The 19,561-nt window shown below is 34.4% G+C and overlaps 1 protein-coding gene across 9 annotated transcripts in view; it reads left to right on the top strand.

The window, feature by feature from the left end:
• The window catches only part of LOC123673514 (serine/threonine-protein phosphatase 2B catalytic subunit 3-like), a 220,792-nt gene that overhangs the window by 159,898 nt on the left and 41,333 nt on the right, over positions 1 to 19,561 (top strand). For all 9 annotated transcript variants that reach the window (XR_006746483.1, XM_045608044.1, XM_045608042.1 and 6 more), the window contains exon 6: positions 11,335 to 11,474. Coding sequence is in view for 8 of the 9 variants with exons in the window: in XM_045608044.1 (XP_045464000.1) it covers positions 11,335 to 11,474 (140 nt within the window). In the remaining variant the exon portion in view is untranslated. The remainder of the gene's footprint in view (positions 1 to 11,334; positions 11,475 to 19,561) is intronic.

Genomic DNA, 19,561 nt, shown 5'->3' with positions numbered 1-19,561 from the left:
TTTTCACAGCTATACCTAACTGGATCTTTATAATAATTTGGATTTTTCTGAGAATTACTATAGAGAGCTGTTTGAATTTTTTCTTGAAATCGATTGCAGATACGACAAAAGTACAACAAACCAAAAAGTTAAGTACTGAACCAGAGTTTCTTTTTGAATTTTTCTTAACTTCCAATGGTTCACAAAAAAATAATTCTGAGGGAAAGAAGCGGGCACCCTTCCAGAAAAAATTCCCCCTGTAGATTTGCATTCAAAATTAGGATATCACATGATGAAACTTTAAATTGAAATATCTATGCCAATTCAAGTTAAATATCTTGTGGAGGGAAGGTGTTATGAGAGAAAAACTTGAACTTCAACACCTGTATCTCAAAAATAAAGCGTTTGCGGATTCATGTTATAGGACTTTTTTTTCCTTGAAATGATCCGAGAAATCTGTCATTTTCATTTGTATCTCCAATTTAGGAACACCCAGTATATATAGTCAATTCAAAACATCAAAACTGATGTCTTCACAAATAAATTGCAATTTGAATGAATCACAATAAATGTTACAACACATCCCAGACAATTTTTCGATGCAAATTACTCAGTTCAGTTCTTTGATAACTACATATTGAAATTGTGTGAGGAAATTGAAACAAAACCGAAAACAACGGGTGAGTGTATACGGATGACGAATGCAAAAATCACAGATGGCAAATAAGGGGCGATGACGACAAACCGGATAGATAGAGGAAAATAATAAACCTTGAAGAAAGACAAATTCGTAGTACAATAAAAGTAAGGGGTTCGATTTTTTACTGACGTGTAGATTTCAAAGGAAAGTAAAATGATTATTATTGGTTCATTTAATGAAGAAATTTTCGTTCTTCGTCTTTGCGAGGTTTCTGAAATTTTATATTTTGAAAATTTTGGGGGGATGATTACCCCTAGTACACCCCCCATTTCTACGCCCTCGTTCTACGTTGAAGGCAATCACAGCTCATGAGCCAACATTTTATCATTTCCAATAATGAATCATAAGAATCGTAGGAGAAATATCATCCCTGAAATTTTGATAGTTTTAAAATGTAAAGAATAAAAGAAAACGAAATAAAAAACCAGTCCATACGCGTTGCTCCGTATCCGTAACGAATTTCTGAAGTTTTTCAGGCGATTTCAGTCGAACTGAATCGTTAGATATTGATTCATTTGTTCCTTACTTCTTACTTCTATACGTATGGATAGTTATTTTATTATTTGTTTTCAAGTGTAGAAATTTTCAGGATAATAGAGCATGACCAAATACTATTCAAATTGACGAGGATTTGATTACCGTATATTTCAAACTTATCTCCTCATTTGTTTCGTCACATTTTCATTCTTTAACATATCTCGGATAGAATGAGCTATTTGAAACAACAATAATCCGAAAATTTTTAAGGTGGTAATGTGTCATTATTTGTTGTGCTACAACTGATTGAATGAATGAAATTGATTCTGAGAAGTATTGTAATAGGACTCCAAGCGTAAAATAACGGCAAAAAAAATATAATCTCGAATCCCGAGATCATTGAATGGACACAGCAAGAGTTAAAAATTCAAGCTATGGAGTTGCAATGATTTCAATTCTTTTGCAAGTGGTATTATCTTCGAAAGAATTACAAGAATTTAAGATGGTTTATAATTCATATACCTATACCCTTTGCTATAAATCTAATAGTATAAACTAGACGAAAATATTTGTGCTTATGTAGGGAGTCTAATGATTATCCAATAGGTGGGTAAGTTTATCAAAGAAAATGAAAAAGGGGGAGCCTCATAGATTAATTTCCGTTCCTTATGTGAAGGTTTCTCTACTATGCATTACAGATTGAATTGAATTGGAATATGAAGCAGGCGGAGAACATAGCGAGGAATATACTCTACCAGGATTGATTAAAAAAGAGCTTCTGAGCCTACCTCTTTCTTCCGATTAATTCATTTATTTCCGTTTGTTGCCATGCCCGAATTATTCTGGGAATTGCAATTAATTATTGGTTAGGTGAATTTGATTATGCAATTTGTGCTGCGTCATAATTCTGCTCCAATATGTTTATTTTGCGAATTTTCACATGAGAAACGTCACAAACGATTAGATAAGACTCATTGATAAATTAAGGAGCTAATAAGATCATATTGAAAAACAATAAGAAAAAAATTGACGCGAAGTCAGGATCTCGTTCTTTTATGAGCCAATGGCTGCAAGGGTGCAATTTATGCATGAATGAACAAGCGCTCAGTAGACAATAGACAGTACTCCTGTTTTCACGTCTTTTTATTTTAAATACTCTTCCTGAACTTATTAGTATTCAGTTTAGGCTATAAAAACAAAATTTCCCTTGAAATGGTTAAAAAACAACCCAATCAGATCTGGAACTATAGACATTTTGGGCATTTCTTCTCCAATTTTCTAGAATTATGGTTGGTTATGGTTCTGATGATCAGCTTGTAAGTTCGCATGAAGATTGAAACTGTTATTTCACTTATATTCACTTAAACACTCGAAATCTCAACACTGGCGGTTTTGAGATAATGGAAATATTTAGTAATTTTTTTACATTCCTAACGTGTTTTCTATGGTTCTGGTTAAGCTATCACACAAAGCTTAAAATAGTTATTCTATTTATACAGGCAAAATCTCAAACCGATCTGATTTATTTAAGTATTCAGTTTTTTTTTTCCAATAGTCTGATATGATCGACTAGAGATTTTACATTGACCTAGAAATTGGTATTTTATATCAATATCAAAATTCTCAACTCCGTCGTTTGCGTGTCAAGGAAATAGTGGGTAATTTTTTTTCGATATTCTTCTTTGATTTCTTAAGCGATGTACATCATACCTAGACAGGTTTTAACCGTTAACGAACTGAACGGTGACATTTGAACCTACTCCTGAAAATTTGAACTTCATTTCGAAAGTTCGTGTATATGGTGAAGCCTTTTTACAAGAAAGGAAACAGTGAAGACCTTGAAAATTATCGTCCGATAAGTTTGTTGACTTCTTTCTCCAAAGTATTTGAAAGAATACTAGTAGATAGACTTTTGAATTTTTTTCATAAGTCTCACATATTTTCGAAATATCAGCATGGGTTTTTGAGGACCAAGAGTACAGAAACTGCGATCTTTGAACTAACGCGCTCAATTCTCCAAGCCGTGGAGAGAGGTGGTGTCCCGGTGGGGCTGTTCATCGACTTTTCTAGAGCTTTCGACTGCGTGGTACATAATAATTTGCTTCGTAAGCTACAACAATATGGAATAAGAGACAAACAGTTAAATCTAATGAGGAGTTACTTAGAAAACCGGCGTCAAAGAGTGTCCATTGAGGTAAACGGAATTATCTACGAGTCATCTGATGAGTTGTTGGAGGTTGGTGTTCCCCAGGGAAGTATCATGGGGCCTCTCCTCTTTCTGATTTATATCAATGACTTGCCGGAGAACGTTATGACACATGAAAAAGTTCAACGGGATGTTCCTTCCATCGCACCAATCGTCGAAGAGTGCTACATGTACGCAGACGATACGAACCTACTGATCACCGCACCTAATATTGCTGAGAGTTACGAGGTGGCCCGAAGATCTTTTTCCACAGTCTCAAATTGGTGTCTACAAAACCAACTCTACATAAATTCTGCTAAGACGCAGTGTGTGATTTTTGGTACATCGCATTCAAAAATCATAAAACCAGAAGTTATTGAACTTATGGGAAAGTCCATAAACGTATCTACCAGTACCAATTTTCTGGGAATAATATTAGACCATCAGTTGTGTTGGTCAGAACACATAATTTCTATACGGAGTAAATTAAACTCTGTTCTCTATACACTGCGAATTTTGAAACAACAAGCAGACTATGATTTACTCAAAACAGTGTATTTTTCCAATTTTCAGTCTGTACTGTCTTATGGAATTATCATGTGGGGCAATAGCTCTGACATCATAAAAATTTTTGTTATTCAGAAGAGAGCCTTGAGAACCATGCTCGGTTTATCCGCCAAAACATCTTGTCGAGGGCATTTCAAAAGCCAAGGAATCCTAACAACCACGGGACTTTATATCTTCAAATGTATCCTTTTCCTGAAGAAATATGATCACTACTTCGAGGGCTATAGAAATCTGAATAATACACGACGAATTTTTCCTTTCCATTTTCCCATGTGCTCTCTTGTGTTAACTCAAAAAAATGTTGAATATATGTGCCTCAAATTCTTCAATAAGCTACCAAAAAAATTGCAAACGTTATCTGATTTCAGAGAGTTTAAGAATGCTACTCGAAAGCTACTACTGAACCTTGAACCGTACTCTATAAGTGAGTACCTGGATAACGACCTCCATATTTGAGACTTACTTCTGTAATTTTTTTTTTTCTGTTTCATCCTTAAGGTCTTTTTGTACTTTGACTTGTTTTCTATTCGGAATGTACTTTGATTATGAAAATAAATTTATATTATTATTATTATTATTATTATTATTATGACGGGATAAGGCCCTAGAATCGAATTTGCGGACGGATTTGTCATCAGTGAGTCGAACATTATCGTTTGATAACATTCCCGGTTCAAAATCAAAAAATACGTACAGTGCATCCCATTTTGGGTGAGACTGCCAGGTTTCTCGCTTGTTATTTAAGATAGAGCCTTGCGGTTTTCACGTTCCTGTCCTACTTTTTCGTGAAACTCAAGTTGGTCTAATCAGATTTTGCATAACTGTTTCCGTTCTAGAGATACAGGGTGATTTTGGAAATTGATACTTTTCGGACCCCTCCTTTATCTCCGAAGTTATTAGAAATAATGCTGAGGTGAAAACTACGTCTGAATCAGAATTTTGCGTAGAATCCAGTGGCGTACTCAATTTTTTTTTTCGGGATATGGTTTTGAAGATTCAACACAAACCTATATTTTTTTCAATGGAACACCCTATATATCATTACTTCGTTGAATTCGTTATTTTTTTCCCTTCAAAATAATATATGATACTATATAGGTAGGATGGTCAGAAATGTTAAAAAAACACTAAAACATCAAATAATGATGATTTTTTGTTAATGAGCAATGGATTTTCCATATGAAAGAAAGGATTAATTGGATAATTTTCATTTGTAATTTTTATTTATAGTAGAGTAAGCAGACAAATATAATACACTCATCACTAATATGAAAAACAAAACGTAGGTACCTACCTAATAGCAACAAATGAATTATAAAAAAATTCATAAACATTTCATAATATCTTACAGATTAAACTGTTCAAATTGCTGTCCATTTTCCCAAATACATATAATATACTACAGTAAAAGACATAACAGTCTCGAAGAACTTCGTGCATCAACAGAGGCAGTTTTCCAGGATTTACAAAACCGCCCTTTTATAATATTAAATGCACTTAGGCGTATTGAAAAGTTTTGTCAATTATGTATTAGAGGTAAATGGACAGTAATTTGAACAGTTTAAGCTGTAAGATATCATGCAATGTTTATGAATTTTTGTATTATTTATTTGTTGCTATTAGGTAGGTTCCTACGTTTTGTTTTTCATGTTAGTGATGAGTGTATTATCTTTGTTTGCTTACTCTACTATTTATAAAAATCACAAATTAAAATGATCCAATTGAACCTTTTTTTCATATGGGAAATCCATTGCTCATTAACAAAAAATCATCATTATTTGATGTTTTAGTGTTTTTTTAACATTTCTGACCATCCTACCTATATAGTATCATATATTATTTTGAAGGGAAAAAAATAACGAATTCAACGAAGTAATGATATATAGGGTGTTCCATTGAAAAAAATATAGGTTTGTGTTGAATCTTCAAAACCATACCCCGAAAAAAAAAATTGAGTACGCCACTGGATTCTACGCAAAATTCTGATTCAGACGTAGTTTTCACCTCAGCATTATTTCTAATAACTTCGGAGATAAAGGAGGGGTCCGAAAAGTATCAATTTCCAAAATCACCCTGTATCTCTAGAACGGAAACAGTTATGCAAAATCTGATTAGACCAACTTGAGTTTCACGAAAAAGTAGGACAGGAACGTGAAAACCGCAAGGCTCTATCTTAAATAACAAGCGAGAAACCTGGCAGTCTCACCCAAAATGGGATGCACTGTACATTATCACGGTTCGGAGAACGAGCGCTCAAAAATTCTTGATTGTTGTCAGTCATATTCATTTGGACTAAAAACTCATTTCAGAACTATCCGAATTGAAATGCAGTAATATGTTTCATGATAAGGAATTGAATGAATTCATATTCAAAATTGCATCATCTCATTAGGAATTTCGAAAGATATATTGAATTAATAACTAATACACTTAGATGCAAAAAACAGCAACAAATTGATATGCGGTAAAATTTGAACTCTCGTATGAAAATCTGGCTTATTAGACATTATACGGGATCAATCAGAAGTTTGTTTGTTTCCTCCTTATCTTGAGGAAAATTTCATTTCTTAAAATAAAATGGTTAAGGGCAAGTTAATTTCTCTCTTGAAAATAAACTAGCGCACTTAAAGCCTTGAATCTAAAAACAAAATATTGAAAAAGAACGGTTCTTAATAAAATTGTTAATTTGAAAATATTTGACCACGAAATTATTCAACAGCATGTTCCTTGTTGGTCGACGGAAAATAAAGAGATTCTTTTCTAATGTATTCTATTCTAATAAGCCAGCATTCAAGTCTAACTTATAATTCTATATACAGTCTATAGAAAAAAGTTGAAAAATCAAACTTAAATAAAGAGCCTTTATACCTCAAAGTTTAGCAAATATAAACTTGTTACGTTTTTTTTTGCACCTTAGTGTATATATTATATTTTTCGTTTTTATAATTTGCTAGTGAATTTCATTTTTATTCTTTCGAATTCGATTGTACCAACTCTACCAATGCCTTCTCAATAGTATCTATTGACTTTTTGATGTCCAAAATTTTTGATGTGTGCTCTTTTATTGAGTTATTTCATGATTTTCCATTAACACTTTTATTTATATATGAATTATCAGCTAGTTATTATTATTAGAGGGAGAAATATATATTAGATATTTTACAATAATTCAAACCAAAAATCACCCAAATTATAAGAAGTAGGTACGATGATGAAACTAATTCTTGAAGTCGACAACGATTGCATAAAAATTTGGCTAAGGCTCAGAATTTCATAAATAATGAATTTCGATCAACATCGAACAGTACACGCAGCTTGAAACTTGTTGTGATTACATTTTGAAATGCTGCATATTTATTCAAATAAATTCTCAATTAGTTTACTTGATTCTAGTTCATGATTAATGCAAGCCGATTGTTAATTTTGGTTTCAAATCCCTGCGATTTTTGTCAGGGGTCTTGTGAAGGACAGGTAAATACATTTTAACAATTGATATATCGCATTGGAAATACCTGTGAAGTTATTTGTGAACAAACTCATTTTCGGTAACGGCTTGTAATTATGGGTTACTTGTTAGTACCCACTTTTTATTTCGTCTGGCGTATTGCGCACATAAAACTAACCGTGATCAGTGAACACATTGATGATTTGGCTAATTTTTATTAGTTTCAATGAAAATAGTTTGAAAAAATTATGAGCATGTATTCGAATTTTCGAATTTCAAAAGCGAACACCTTATTTGCAGGTCAACATCTTATTTATAGTTAGCTAATCACGTGTTGTGAATTCTTGTGAATATAATTATTAGAGTCAAAGTGGTGCCTTATTTTTCGAGGATTTTTTCAACTTTCCTCGTTCATTACATATTATGTAGAAGATTTTTGGTGACATTTTTTGATGAATTCTAACACCCGGTTGAAAAAATACACTCAACTTTGAAAATAACTTCCAACAACTTCCTCAAACTCCATCAGTCTCATCAATTCAGGTATTTAATTGGGTAATTCGAAATCCGGCATGTGGCGAAAAATATTTTGTAATGTTCGAAAAGAAAAGGTTAGGAAACATTTTTTTTGATCATTCAAGAGAATGGAGATATGGAACCATAATTGAGTGTCTTAAATCGTCACATTTATCCTAACATAATAATCCTCTTATATTATTCATCAAATCATTACATCAATATTTTGATAATAAAAGTTATTCTTATTGTCAGTTCTGAATTTGAAGTTATTCGAAATTCATGAGTAAACTTAGCGGCACGCAATCTGGACTTGTTGATTCTTGGTGAATATTTGATAAAATCGATAGACATCGGCACGGTTCCACCATTATTCACCTGTCACTAACCAATACACAAACCCGATATTATTTTGATGTACGAAACATTAGCGATTATTGATATATTTAACAATCACATCAATCTTCGATTTTATTGATTTCAATAAAAGACATGAATAAAAAAACCTGATGTAAAGAAGTTTTGCGAGTTTGTTTATATTCGTACATGGCCAATATTTAGCAAATTCATTTGCGAAATATTGGGAGGAGTAAGAACGGAAAACATGAATTATTTGAAGGATTTAAAAGATTTAAATCGTGGTGAGAGTCCTGATAGTGCAACAGATTAATTTTATTTTCGAAACGTAGGCCATTTCGAGAAATAATTGCTTCAATAGTACTTTTCTGATTCTATTAAAACTTCACTTTTATAATGATATTGATGTTTCAATCTATCTTCGATAGACTCAGAAGCGAAATATGTTTCGCGAGTGTGTAAAAAAAGGTGATTTTTGCAATTACTGTCAATTCTTCTTGAAAGAGAAGAATATGTTAATTAGTAAGTCAATAATTCAATCGAGGGAATTCTTGTAAGCTGAGTCCATACTAATTCCATAGATACTATACACTGAGTTGTTTCAAAATCACAATAGAGAAACTGAATTTCTTCTATAAGAATACACTCATGAATTTTTGCAGATATCTCTTTCGTTATTGGATCAATAACACAACATTTTTAAATCCATTTTAAGGCTCCTTATCAATTTCTGAGTATGCGAAAACCTTCGATATACTACGTGGTCTACTATTCAAGTATTGAGAATACAAAAAATTAACAAGGGATTTTGATGCATAATATTTTTACTGCTTTTCAAAATAATCGCCTGTGGTAGTTCTAAAACATGCGTTTTGAAGGCCTCAACCGCATCTTCGGGCGATGAAAACCGTTGTCCACGAAGTTAATTTTCAATTTCTGGGAGGAGAAAGGAGTCATTCAGTGCCAAGTCGGGGTTGTGGGGTGGATGACCCATTAATTTGATTTTTCGTGTGTCAAAATACTCATTCGTTGCATATGATGTGTGTGAGCTTGCATTGTCATGATGCAAGATGATTCGTCGTTTTGGGTTTGTTTTTCTCAATTTACGGAAAACTTTAGGAAAACAAATGTTTTCATACCACTTTGAATTAATGGTCTTTTGATTCTCAAGAGCCACAATTGCCACAGGACCAGTTTTTTTGGAGAAAGATGCCATCATTTGCTTCTTAACGCTTCAAGAACGGTCAATTCTTGTTTGCTCTACCGATGGCTCTGCTTCACATTGAAACACCCAAACTGCCGATTTGCCTTTTCTTTCTAGCTCGTATGCATAAATCCACAACTTCGTCAACATCGTCAAATGTGACCATGTGGTATACCGCTTTGGATGTACCACAATTGTATTTCGAAATCATTTGATGGCACCAATCGACATTAGCAATTTTTTGAGCATAATTCGACAAATGTGGAATCCATCTTGCGCAGACCTACCGAACACACAAATGTTCGTGCAAAATCTTATGTATGCTATAATCATACTAATGCTTAAACATCTCTCGTTTTCCTGATATGTCACATAACGATCTTCTCCAATTAGTTTTCGCACAGCTTCAATATTTTCCGGCACAACGACTGATTTTGATTCTTCAACTTCGTCCGTGAGCGAACTACGTCCACGTTTGAATTCAGTGTATCAGCGATATACAGAGGCTTTGAAGTTTAAATGGTGCCTCATCGCCAAAAGTAGAATTTAGTTGATAGATACATTATTTTTAAGTAAGACCATTTCGAAAGTCTTAATTTTCATAGCTCGAAAATTTTAACGAGTTAAATCCATATTTTGACAGAGATTAAATTTTTAATTTACTGTAAACAACAATTTAAGTTAGACCATTTTGAAAGTCATAATTTTCATAGCTCGAAAAATTTTTACGAGTTAAATCCATATTTTGACAGAGATGAAATTTTTAATTTACTGTGAACAACAATTCTGCTCGTATGAGGAAACGTTATGAGTACTTATAACACAAAAAATGTCAAATTTTACGATATCAATATCAGATTTCACCTGGCAATATCAGTGTTGCCAATTCTCAATACATAAATAGTAGCCCTTGTATCGCCTATCTTTATATATTTCACTTATTATATGTAATTTCAGGCACAAAACAATTGCTAAATGTGAAATATCGGTAGCTTTCCTAGAAGCATTCAGTATATCGAATATATGAACCAGAAAGACGCTTTTGATCTCAAGAGGCGATGAACGTATCACCGCTCCCTAAAGTTTACTTCACAAGAATATATTCCCGTCAAATATAGGTACATACTCTGGAGAAATGGAGGATGAGTGCTCTTTCTCTCTCGCTCCCTGGATATTAGAATACGTAATGAACTAGACTTGGCGTCTGCTGACATAACTTATCTCGTTTTTATCTGGAAATTATGTGGAAATAGGAAGTAAGAAAACGATTTTGAATTTTATTAAACCTAGACCAATAGCTTTTTTTGCCATTTTCCTTAGATAGTTCATCACAATAAATAATAAAGTACTGACGTGTAGTCAGGAGCTCTTAATTGCTCGTTCATTCATTCGTCAATTGCAGCTTTGGAGTATTTAAATATATACTTAGGTATACTCAGGTGCAGATTTCTTCATATTGAAGCAGAAAATTAAAACCTCCCGCAAATGACGAGAATTTGGCTCGTAAGCTGACATGTTCAATCGAGAATAACTTCACGATACAGAAACAAATCTACTAATATTTCGATGGCGTAATGTTTACAAATACCTAAGCTTATTGTATGAAATCTACGATCTATTTATTTCGACTACCACCTACCGACTATCGACTATTTATTGCAAGACGGCGGAAGCAAATTTGTACACCTAATAGTACCTATATTATTGCATTATTAGATAGTTTATTTGATGAAACATTCAGCAATATGGCATAACTTCGGTAAAAACTCAACGATTCATGAGTTGTTGTGATTGTAATAAAAAAAATGGTGACGATGAGGACCCTTTAAAATTTTCAATCCTGGCAATATAAAGTCAGTATGTGAATGCGATATAAAAATTGAAATTTTTCCTTTATTTTGCAGTTAGACAGATTCAAGGAACCACCGGCCTTTGGTCCCATGTGCGATTTGCTCTGGTCAGACCCTCTAGAGGATTTTGGAAATGAAAATAACGCCGAACATTTCTCCCACAATTCAGTGAGAGGATGCTCGTACTTTTATAGGTGAGTTTCTATTCATTTTGTAGATTGCATATTGAATGGATCATTCAATTCTTTACTTTTGTGATATCTCAGAATGTCAGTTATGTTATAGGGAAAAAATCAAATTATTTTAGAAATGTTTTCGAAAAATTTTACATACCTATTTTGTATTTATGAGAGAGGTAAACTGTTGTTCTTTGCTTTGCAATTCATGCAACACAAATCACTGATTGGTGTGTTTAATACCTACCGTTATTGAATTTATTGAATATGTCATAAAGCCGAGGAAAATATCGATAAAACCTTGGACATTGACGAGTCCGACCGTCATGTAAGCACTGTTATAAATTTCAATTGCCCAAGAGCTAAAAACTGCACAAAAAATTGTTTGGAACCATTTGCATTTGGCTGATCTCGAGAAGAAGTTCGATGTATGGGTATCACACGTACAAAATATGGCTAGTTTCCGAGATAGCAGGTGGATTTTCAGAAATATAATAGTGAATAACTGGTACAGATGTCTCTTCAGGAAACAACCCTAAAAAAAACCAAAACAATTCTTATTTATTTCCAGAATATGGAGCACGACCATATCTACGTTTGAAATTGTATGTGCATTCACGAAATAGTCGAATGAAATGCTCCAAAGTATGCAATCCTTTCGGTCTGTTCTCCGTTTAATTGCCTTATTCTTCTTATAACAAAGATTCCATTCGATAGACTTTTTCCCAGTTCATTTCTGTGAGTTGTAAACTTGAGGCGAGACTTGAGGTCTGACTGGACTTGGATCCTTTTCAACTTGAGGCAAGTGATCTTTGGGGCTTCCGTTGCGAAATAAATAGATTGCATCTTCTTGGGATTCATTTTCTTCATATTCTCACTGAACCACTGTTGAGCTTTCAGTAAATTGAGGTCATTGACATATATCAGGAACAATGTGGATCCCATAATTGACCCTTGCGGAACTTCACTTTCAATCAGCTCCCAATCAGAACTGTCTGTTTCAATTTGTATTCATTGATAAAAGTCCTTAAAGTAACTGATAAATAGGTCAAGTGGCACTCCCCTCACTCAACAATATGCTAACTTCATTAGCAGCAGCTGGTGGTCGATGCTATCGAATGATTTGTTGAGGTTGCATGAGGCTAATTTGCACTTTTTGCCACCGTCAATTCTATTTGAAATCTTATGGAGTGTTTCTGCTGTGCTGTTGTAGAAGAATTTTTCCTCTAAGAAGCCATGTCGAATCGCATTTTCTGAAAATTTCACAGGGAAAAACGTATATCCTGTATTCCATTAGATACAGAAACTAAGTTATTGGTAAGGCCATTACGTTCATATACACCCGTAACAAAATCCACGAAATTGCCGCATTTCCGTATAGTGCTCGTATAGCAAGGTTTACACTTCCCAGCGAAACATATATCGCTTGCTGGCCACTCGACGAGGCTAATGCAACACATCCATTATGTAAATGTCGCCTCCATGGCGTAACAACGCTGGCAGTCGCTTTGTGCGTTTCTGCTTCGTAATGCCTTCTTGAGATATTCATTAGTTCATTCTGTCTTTATGGGGTAATGGAACAGGGATGGCGCCGTCTTGGTGAAAACTAGGGTAGCGGAGGTTGTTTCTGGCTGAGTAGCCCCTATCCAGAGGGTAAGATCACTAATTACCTCAGGTTTAAGATGGCGGACTGTGAGTTAGTTCTGGAAAATGAATATAGGAGAACATAGAAGAGAGTTAAACATTTCGTTCTTCTCTCAATAATCATAATGGAAAATTTTTTCTCTTATTCTGTGGTTATTCCGTTCATTCTTCCACATCTTGTAGAACAAAATCGTGCGAGAATATATCAGAAACGCACAGTTTTCATGGTTATATTGTATTATTCTATGTTGGTACTCCGAACTTTCCGCCACGGCTTTATCTGTCAATTCATCAATTTGCCTTAAAGAAATCATCAGTTCTGCCAACCAACATTTTTCAATGCAAAAATCACTAAAATATATTTATGGAAATATTTCATTAATTTCAATGAAAATGCAATGAATTAGAGAAAATAATGTATAATACTCGTACAGAAGGCTCATTCTACCACTCGTTCATTCCAAAACTCGCCACTTCGTGGCTCGTTTTTGAACTCGTGGAAGAATATCAATGCCTTCTGCACTTGTATTATAAATAACTATTCCATTTCCATTATTGACATCAGTTTTGTCTCATTACTGCCAATAATAAAAATTTCAGGTCGTTGAGAAAAAAATTCTAATGCGTAGAAATCAATTACCGGATGACGTCCGATAAAAAGATTGATATATTTCAAAGAAAGCAGGTAGGTATATGTGAAGGAATCATTTTGAGAATTTCTTTTTTCAAATATTCGATGACATGTTGTTTTTTTCGGTTGAAACAACACTTGACTGAACAACCAGACTCAGAAGTTCAAGGGATATTCTTAATTCCACAATTTATTGACTAGTTTAAATGATCAGACTTGAAGGGAATGATGATTTTATTGATTTCAAGCTAAGCTTGTACATATACTTATTTGAAAATGATCAACATTGGCCACTTGATTTTTCATCATGCCCAGGAATTGTTCTAGTTTCGACGGAATAAACTCGAGTCCCCAGGTTCTGGTTGCTGGTTCCATGGAATTCGCTTACAAATTGAACGAGATTAATAGAAGTATATATCCATTGCGGATCGAATTATTGGAAATAATGTTTTGATTTTAAACATTGCTCCAAAGGCCGAAGTCCTGCAGGTTTTTGTTTTGGCGTCATGCAGACAGGTGATTTCTCCTTCAAGTGCCATCCAATTTGTTTCACTTCAATTCAAGGTTGAGTTGATATACTAGTTCGCAAGTAGTGAGTTATATGATCTTTGTTGTACATGGTCAGGAATTGATGATTTGGAATTCCTAGAATTGTATTTTCGACACGGTATAGAGCTGATCAAGAAAGACTGATGAAGGAGTCTTGGTCTTGATGAAGTTCCCGCTTTGACAGGGTGATAGTTTTCTTGTTCCACTGGAAGTTTACAAATCTAGATTTCAGGTTGCCTAATCTCCTTTCCATATTTCTTGAGAGAAAATAACATTCTTTTGAGTTCTTGACTTGCTCTTCTAGTTTTCTTTTTTCATTGTGACGGGTGAAGAACAAAATGTTTTTGTTTTTTGGATCCAGAAGTTTTTTCTTGAGCGCTAGATGTGGCACTTGATCGTTTCTTCGCGGAAGTTGATTTCTTCTTAGTTAGGTCGTGATTTTCTCTGGAATTCTTGAGATATGACACTGAAAAGTTTCTTTGAAGGCGCTAGCTGGTATGATTGGAATAAGGAACGTGAAAATTATCCGGCTCAAAGGACCAAAAAATATTGCTTGTATGGTTCGAAACAACACTTAACTTAAGGCTTATATTTGTTTGACAAACTGAACAAACAGTCACAGAAATTCTTAACTCCACAATTTGTGGACAAGAGTAAATTATTAGAATTGAAGGGAATAATGATTTTATTGATAACAATACGAATTCCTGAATTTGCATTTTCGCCCAGGTATAGAGCTGGTCAAGAAAGTCTGTTGAAGTGGTCGTCATCTCGATGAGGTACTCCTATAGGCAGGTTGATAGTTTTCTTGTTGATCTGGTTTATAAATCTTAGTTATCGGTCGCCTAATCAACTTTCTTTCCCATTTGCGACGTCTCGCAAGGGTTTTTCCATGTTCTTGACCGATCTTGACTTTTTCTTCCCTTACGAAGAACCAAGAATGGGACTTTTATGGTTCGACACGACACTTGACTTAAGGATAATTTCTGTGCGATAATATGTACAACCAGACTCAGAAGATCAAGGGATAATCGGAACTTCACAGTTTGTCGACCAGGTTCAATGATTAAACTTGAAGGAAATTATTTCATTAATTACAATCGAAGCTTATACGGGTGTCCCGTAAAGACCACGTCAAACCGAGGTAGAATGTAGATCAAAGGATAACCCACCTGCTAAGACAAAATTCCCATTATAAAAGTCTTACCGTTTTCGAGATATTTTTTTTTTTTGAAAATAATAAATTTTTGCCCCTTTCAATAGTTTTGCCCTTACGGTAGGTACAATTTTACATCTTTCTGGTTAATTTTTTCAGTGAAATATTGCTGAAGAATGATTTCAACGTTTACATTAAAAACATCCTCCGAAAATTTTAGAGGGGGGCTATGAGAAATATTTTCATTGGAAATTTTGGTAGTGGATTATTTTGTTCATAAAGTAGCCCATCGGTGTGGAAAAAATGTACCGTGCTACTGCTGCACATCACATCAATAAATTGTCTATTTTATAGTGATTTCAAAGAGGTATTACACAAGTCATTTGTTATTCAAAGAAAAAAGATATGGCTGTTTTAATCCAAATGGGTACGTTTCTGACAAAATCAAGTTTGTCAATTCTGTTGAGAAATCTTAGATGTTGCATCACTTAGTGAACAATGGCAATTGTTTACGTGCGAAAATATTACTCGCATAATTATTCACCTCAACGAAATTCAATTTTGCCGGCAAATTTTGGAAAACATCATGCAGATCCAGATTTTTTTAATAAGATCATTTGGAGCGATGAGTCTTCCTGTACCAAGGATGGGTACATGAATCTCCACAATTTGCTTAGCTGGAATATCATAAATCCACACGAGGTGAGAGAAGTTAGATCACAATATCGATTCAAGATCAATTTATGGACTGGAATATTTAATGGTGCAATTTTGGGCCCGATCGAACTGTAGTCTGTGGTTTCAACATGATGGATGCCCAGCACATTACGGACTCGAAGTTACCGCACATTTGAATATAACTTATCCCCACCGGAAGAGAAGGTGAAATTTTGTGGCCTCCTCGTTCACCTGACCTAAATCCTATGGACTTTTATTATTGGGGCTGCCTAAAAGACAAAGTATACGCAACACCCATAGGTGATGAAGCCGAATTGAGAGAACGCATCCGCTATTCGACTTCATCACGTATGGGTGTTGCGTATACTTTGTCTTTTAGGCAGCCCCAATATTAAAAGTCCAGAGAATTAAGGTCTTTATGTACCCATTCTTGGTACAGAAAGACTCGTCGCTCCAAATGATCTTAATAAAAAAATCTGGATCTGCATGATGTTTTCCGAAATTTGCCGGCAAAATTGAATTTCGTTGAGGTGAATAATTCTGCGAGTAATATTTTCGCACGTAAACAATTGCCATTGTTCACTAAGTAATGCAACATCGAAGATTTCTCAACAGAATTGACAAACTTGATTTTGTCAGAAACTTACCCATTTGGATAAAAACAGCCATATCTTTTTTCTTTGAATAACAAATGACTTGTGTGATACCTCTTTGAAATCACTATAAAATAGACAGTTTATTGGTTTGATGTGCAGCAGTAAGCTCGGTACATTTTTTTTTCACTACGATGGGCTAAACTTCATGAATAAAATAATCCACTACCAAAATTTCAATAAAAATATTTCTCATAGCCGCCCTCTAAAATTTTCGGAGGATGTTTTCAATGTAAACGTTGAAATCATTCGTCAGCAATATTTTACTGAAAAAATTAACGAAAAAGATCTGAAATTGTACCAACCGTAAGGACAAAACTATTGAAAGGGGCAAAAATTCATTATTTTCAAAAAAAAAAAAAAAATCTCGAAAACGGTAAGACATTTATAATGGGAATTTTGTCATAGCAGGTGGGTTATCCTTTGATCTACATTCTCTCTCGGTTTGACGTCGTCTTTACGGGACACCCTGTATACTAATTTGAATAATAAGGATATTGGTCACTCGATTTTACGTCATCCGCAGTAATTGCTTCAATTTCGACAGCATTTCCTCCAGTCAGTAGGTTTCGGTTGGTCGTCCCGTGGAATTTGCTCCTCAATTAAACAAAATTAATCGAAGTAATAGTCCATTGTGGATTGAAGAATTAGAAATGATGTTTGAGCGTCGAACATCATATGAACATGAAGTAGAAATATTAATTACTATCATCATACTCAATATAATATTTACTGAAAAATTTTTACCAGTGAATGATTTTCGAGAATTTTTTTCATATTTAGAAACGAATTGATTGTTCGCGCTCTTCCCCGTACAGATCACTCCTTGATTTCATCACAATGTTCGTATTTTTCAAATTTTTTGCTGGGCGATACGGTTCCACTCACTGCTTGACAAATTTGTGTTGAAAGTCAATTCTGAGGAATTATGAAGAAGAAGAAAAAAAGTTTATTTTCAACCTGATAAATTCTATCGATTCATGCAAACGATAACTCTCGAATCGAATGAGGAAACCTAGAAGCTTGAAATTTTTCAGGGTCAGGAATCTCGAATGCCGCAGTTCTTTATATTCATAAGCAAAATCAAACTAGGATTTCCGTAAATCCTGTGGTGATTGAAATTTTGTTTCACTGATAATGTCAAAACAACATTTTCGATGAAGATCAATTTTTTATTTTAAAATTAGAATAAACAATTCATTCAAAAATTCATGAGGATCGCGTTACCAGAACCAGTAAATCATGGAATTTTGAACAAGTTGTCATTCTACATTCAAATGAAAATTTTCATCTCGATCGAATTTGCAATTTTGATATTAACTAGAAAAAAATTCGAACGAATATATGAAGATCACCTAGTAGGATTTTGTTCTTTAATGGACTGCAATATTCACTGAAATCCGGATCTACACTGAAAATTCCATGTTTTCAGGTTGTTCCTTTCGAAATCGTGTATGTGGCTGAATCAAAATGAGAATCGAATTTGAGGACGGATTCATCATCAGCGAGTCGAAAGTTACCGATTCAGACCATTCCCGACTGAAAAATATAATATTATAGACAGTGTGATGATGGAGCAGGTCTGTGCGGGCAACGAGCGCTCAAAAAGCACAAGAATTGCATCTCAATGTTTGTGCGAGTCAGGAGAACCATTTGTCTTATTTGAAGACTTTATTACTGAGTCCCTCGCTGAGTCCCACCTTCACTTCATCCGCATTACTGTAAATTGCTTACTCCACAGCGAATGGATGGACAGTCTCCAAACTTTAAAAAGTTTTCCAGGTCCAGGACAGGAACCTCACATTCGGAACACAGAGCCTTCCGGGGTCGATATACTAACTTCTCGTATTTTGAAAACTTTTGCTGGTCTCAAACTGATTCATGGATATCTGAGAGAACAAAATTCAATTACAACGAAAATCTTAGAGAAGTTTTTGAGGCGGACTGTAGTACAATATGTTTATTCAGCAGAGATTTGTTCGGAAAACCTCTGGTAATCTCCGATTTCTTTTTTTTTCGATGAGTAATTTATTTCAACCGAACGTTCTCACCAACAGAATCTATATCTCAAATCCGAAGATATTAACTTCAACTTACTCCTCAATATGACCATACTGACTTGAAAATGTGATTTATTCTGCTATGCGTGTCATTTGGTTTTCTATATTATATTGCAATATATTTTTTTCTATTTCAGTATCGTAATGAGTTCATAACATTACTAAAAACAGTGCTGTAAAGATCTCATTACAGCATTGTTTTCAGTTATATTTTTCGTTTTGTGGTTGTCAACATAGACTTTTCTATCCAATTTCAACTCAAGCCAATTGTCAATATAATATAATTAGGATATAGTGAGATGATTTTCAACATTATTCTCACTTTCTCTCAATTTTGGTGGTGTTAAATCGACTACGTTAGGCATAATTCATGATACGAAAGTGAGTGTCTGTGTGAGTCTGTGAGATAAATATAAGAAAATAGTTTTTCGGCAAGCAGACAAATTCTCAACTCTGGAAAAAGTACCTCCCCTAGCGGGATTTGAACCCGCAACCCCGGGGAGGTACTTTTTCCAGAGTTGAAAATTTGTCTGCTTGCCGAAAAACTATTTTTTCGGCAACCGTCCGGGAAGTGCTCACTTCCCGGACGCTTTTTCTCTGAGAAAGTAGCATTTCCCGGCCTAGTCCGGAAAGTACGTACTTCTCGGACTAGGCCGGAAAAGAATCATAGAATCCATAGCAACCGAGATAACGGCTGACAGTTCATATGAAATTAGTTGTCAAAAATTTGCATG

This window comes from Harmonia axyridis, chromosome 2 (genome assembly GCF_914767665.1).
Source record: "Harmonia axyridis chromosome 2, icHarAxyr1.1, whole genome shotgun sequence".
Lineage (NCBI taxonomy): Eukaryota > Metazoa > Arthropoda > Insecta > Coleoptera > Coccinellidae > Harmonia > Harmonia axyridis.
This window is presented reverse-complemented; position numbering and strand designations above follow the sequence as displayed.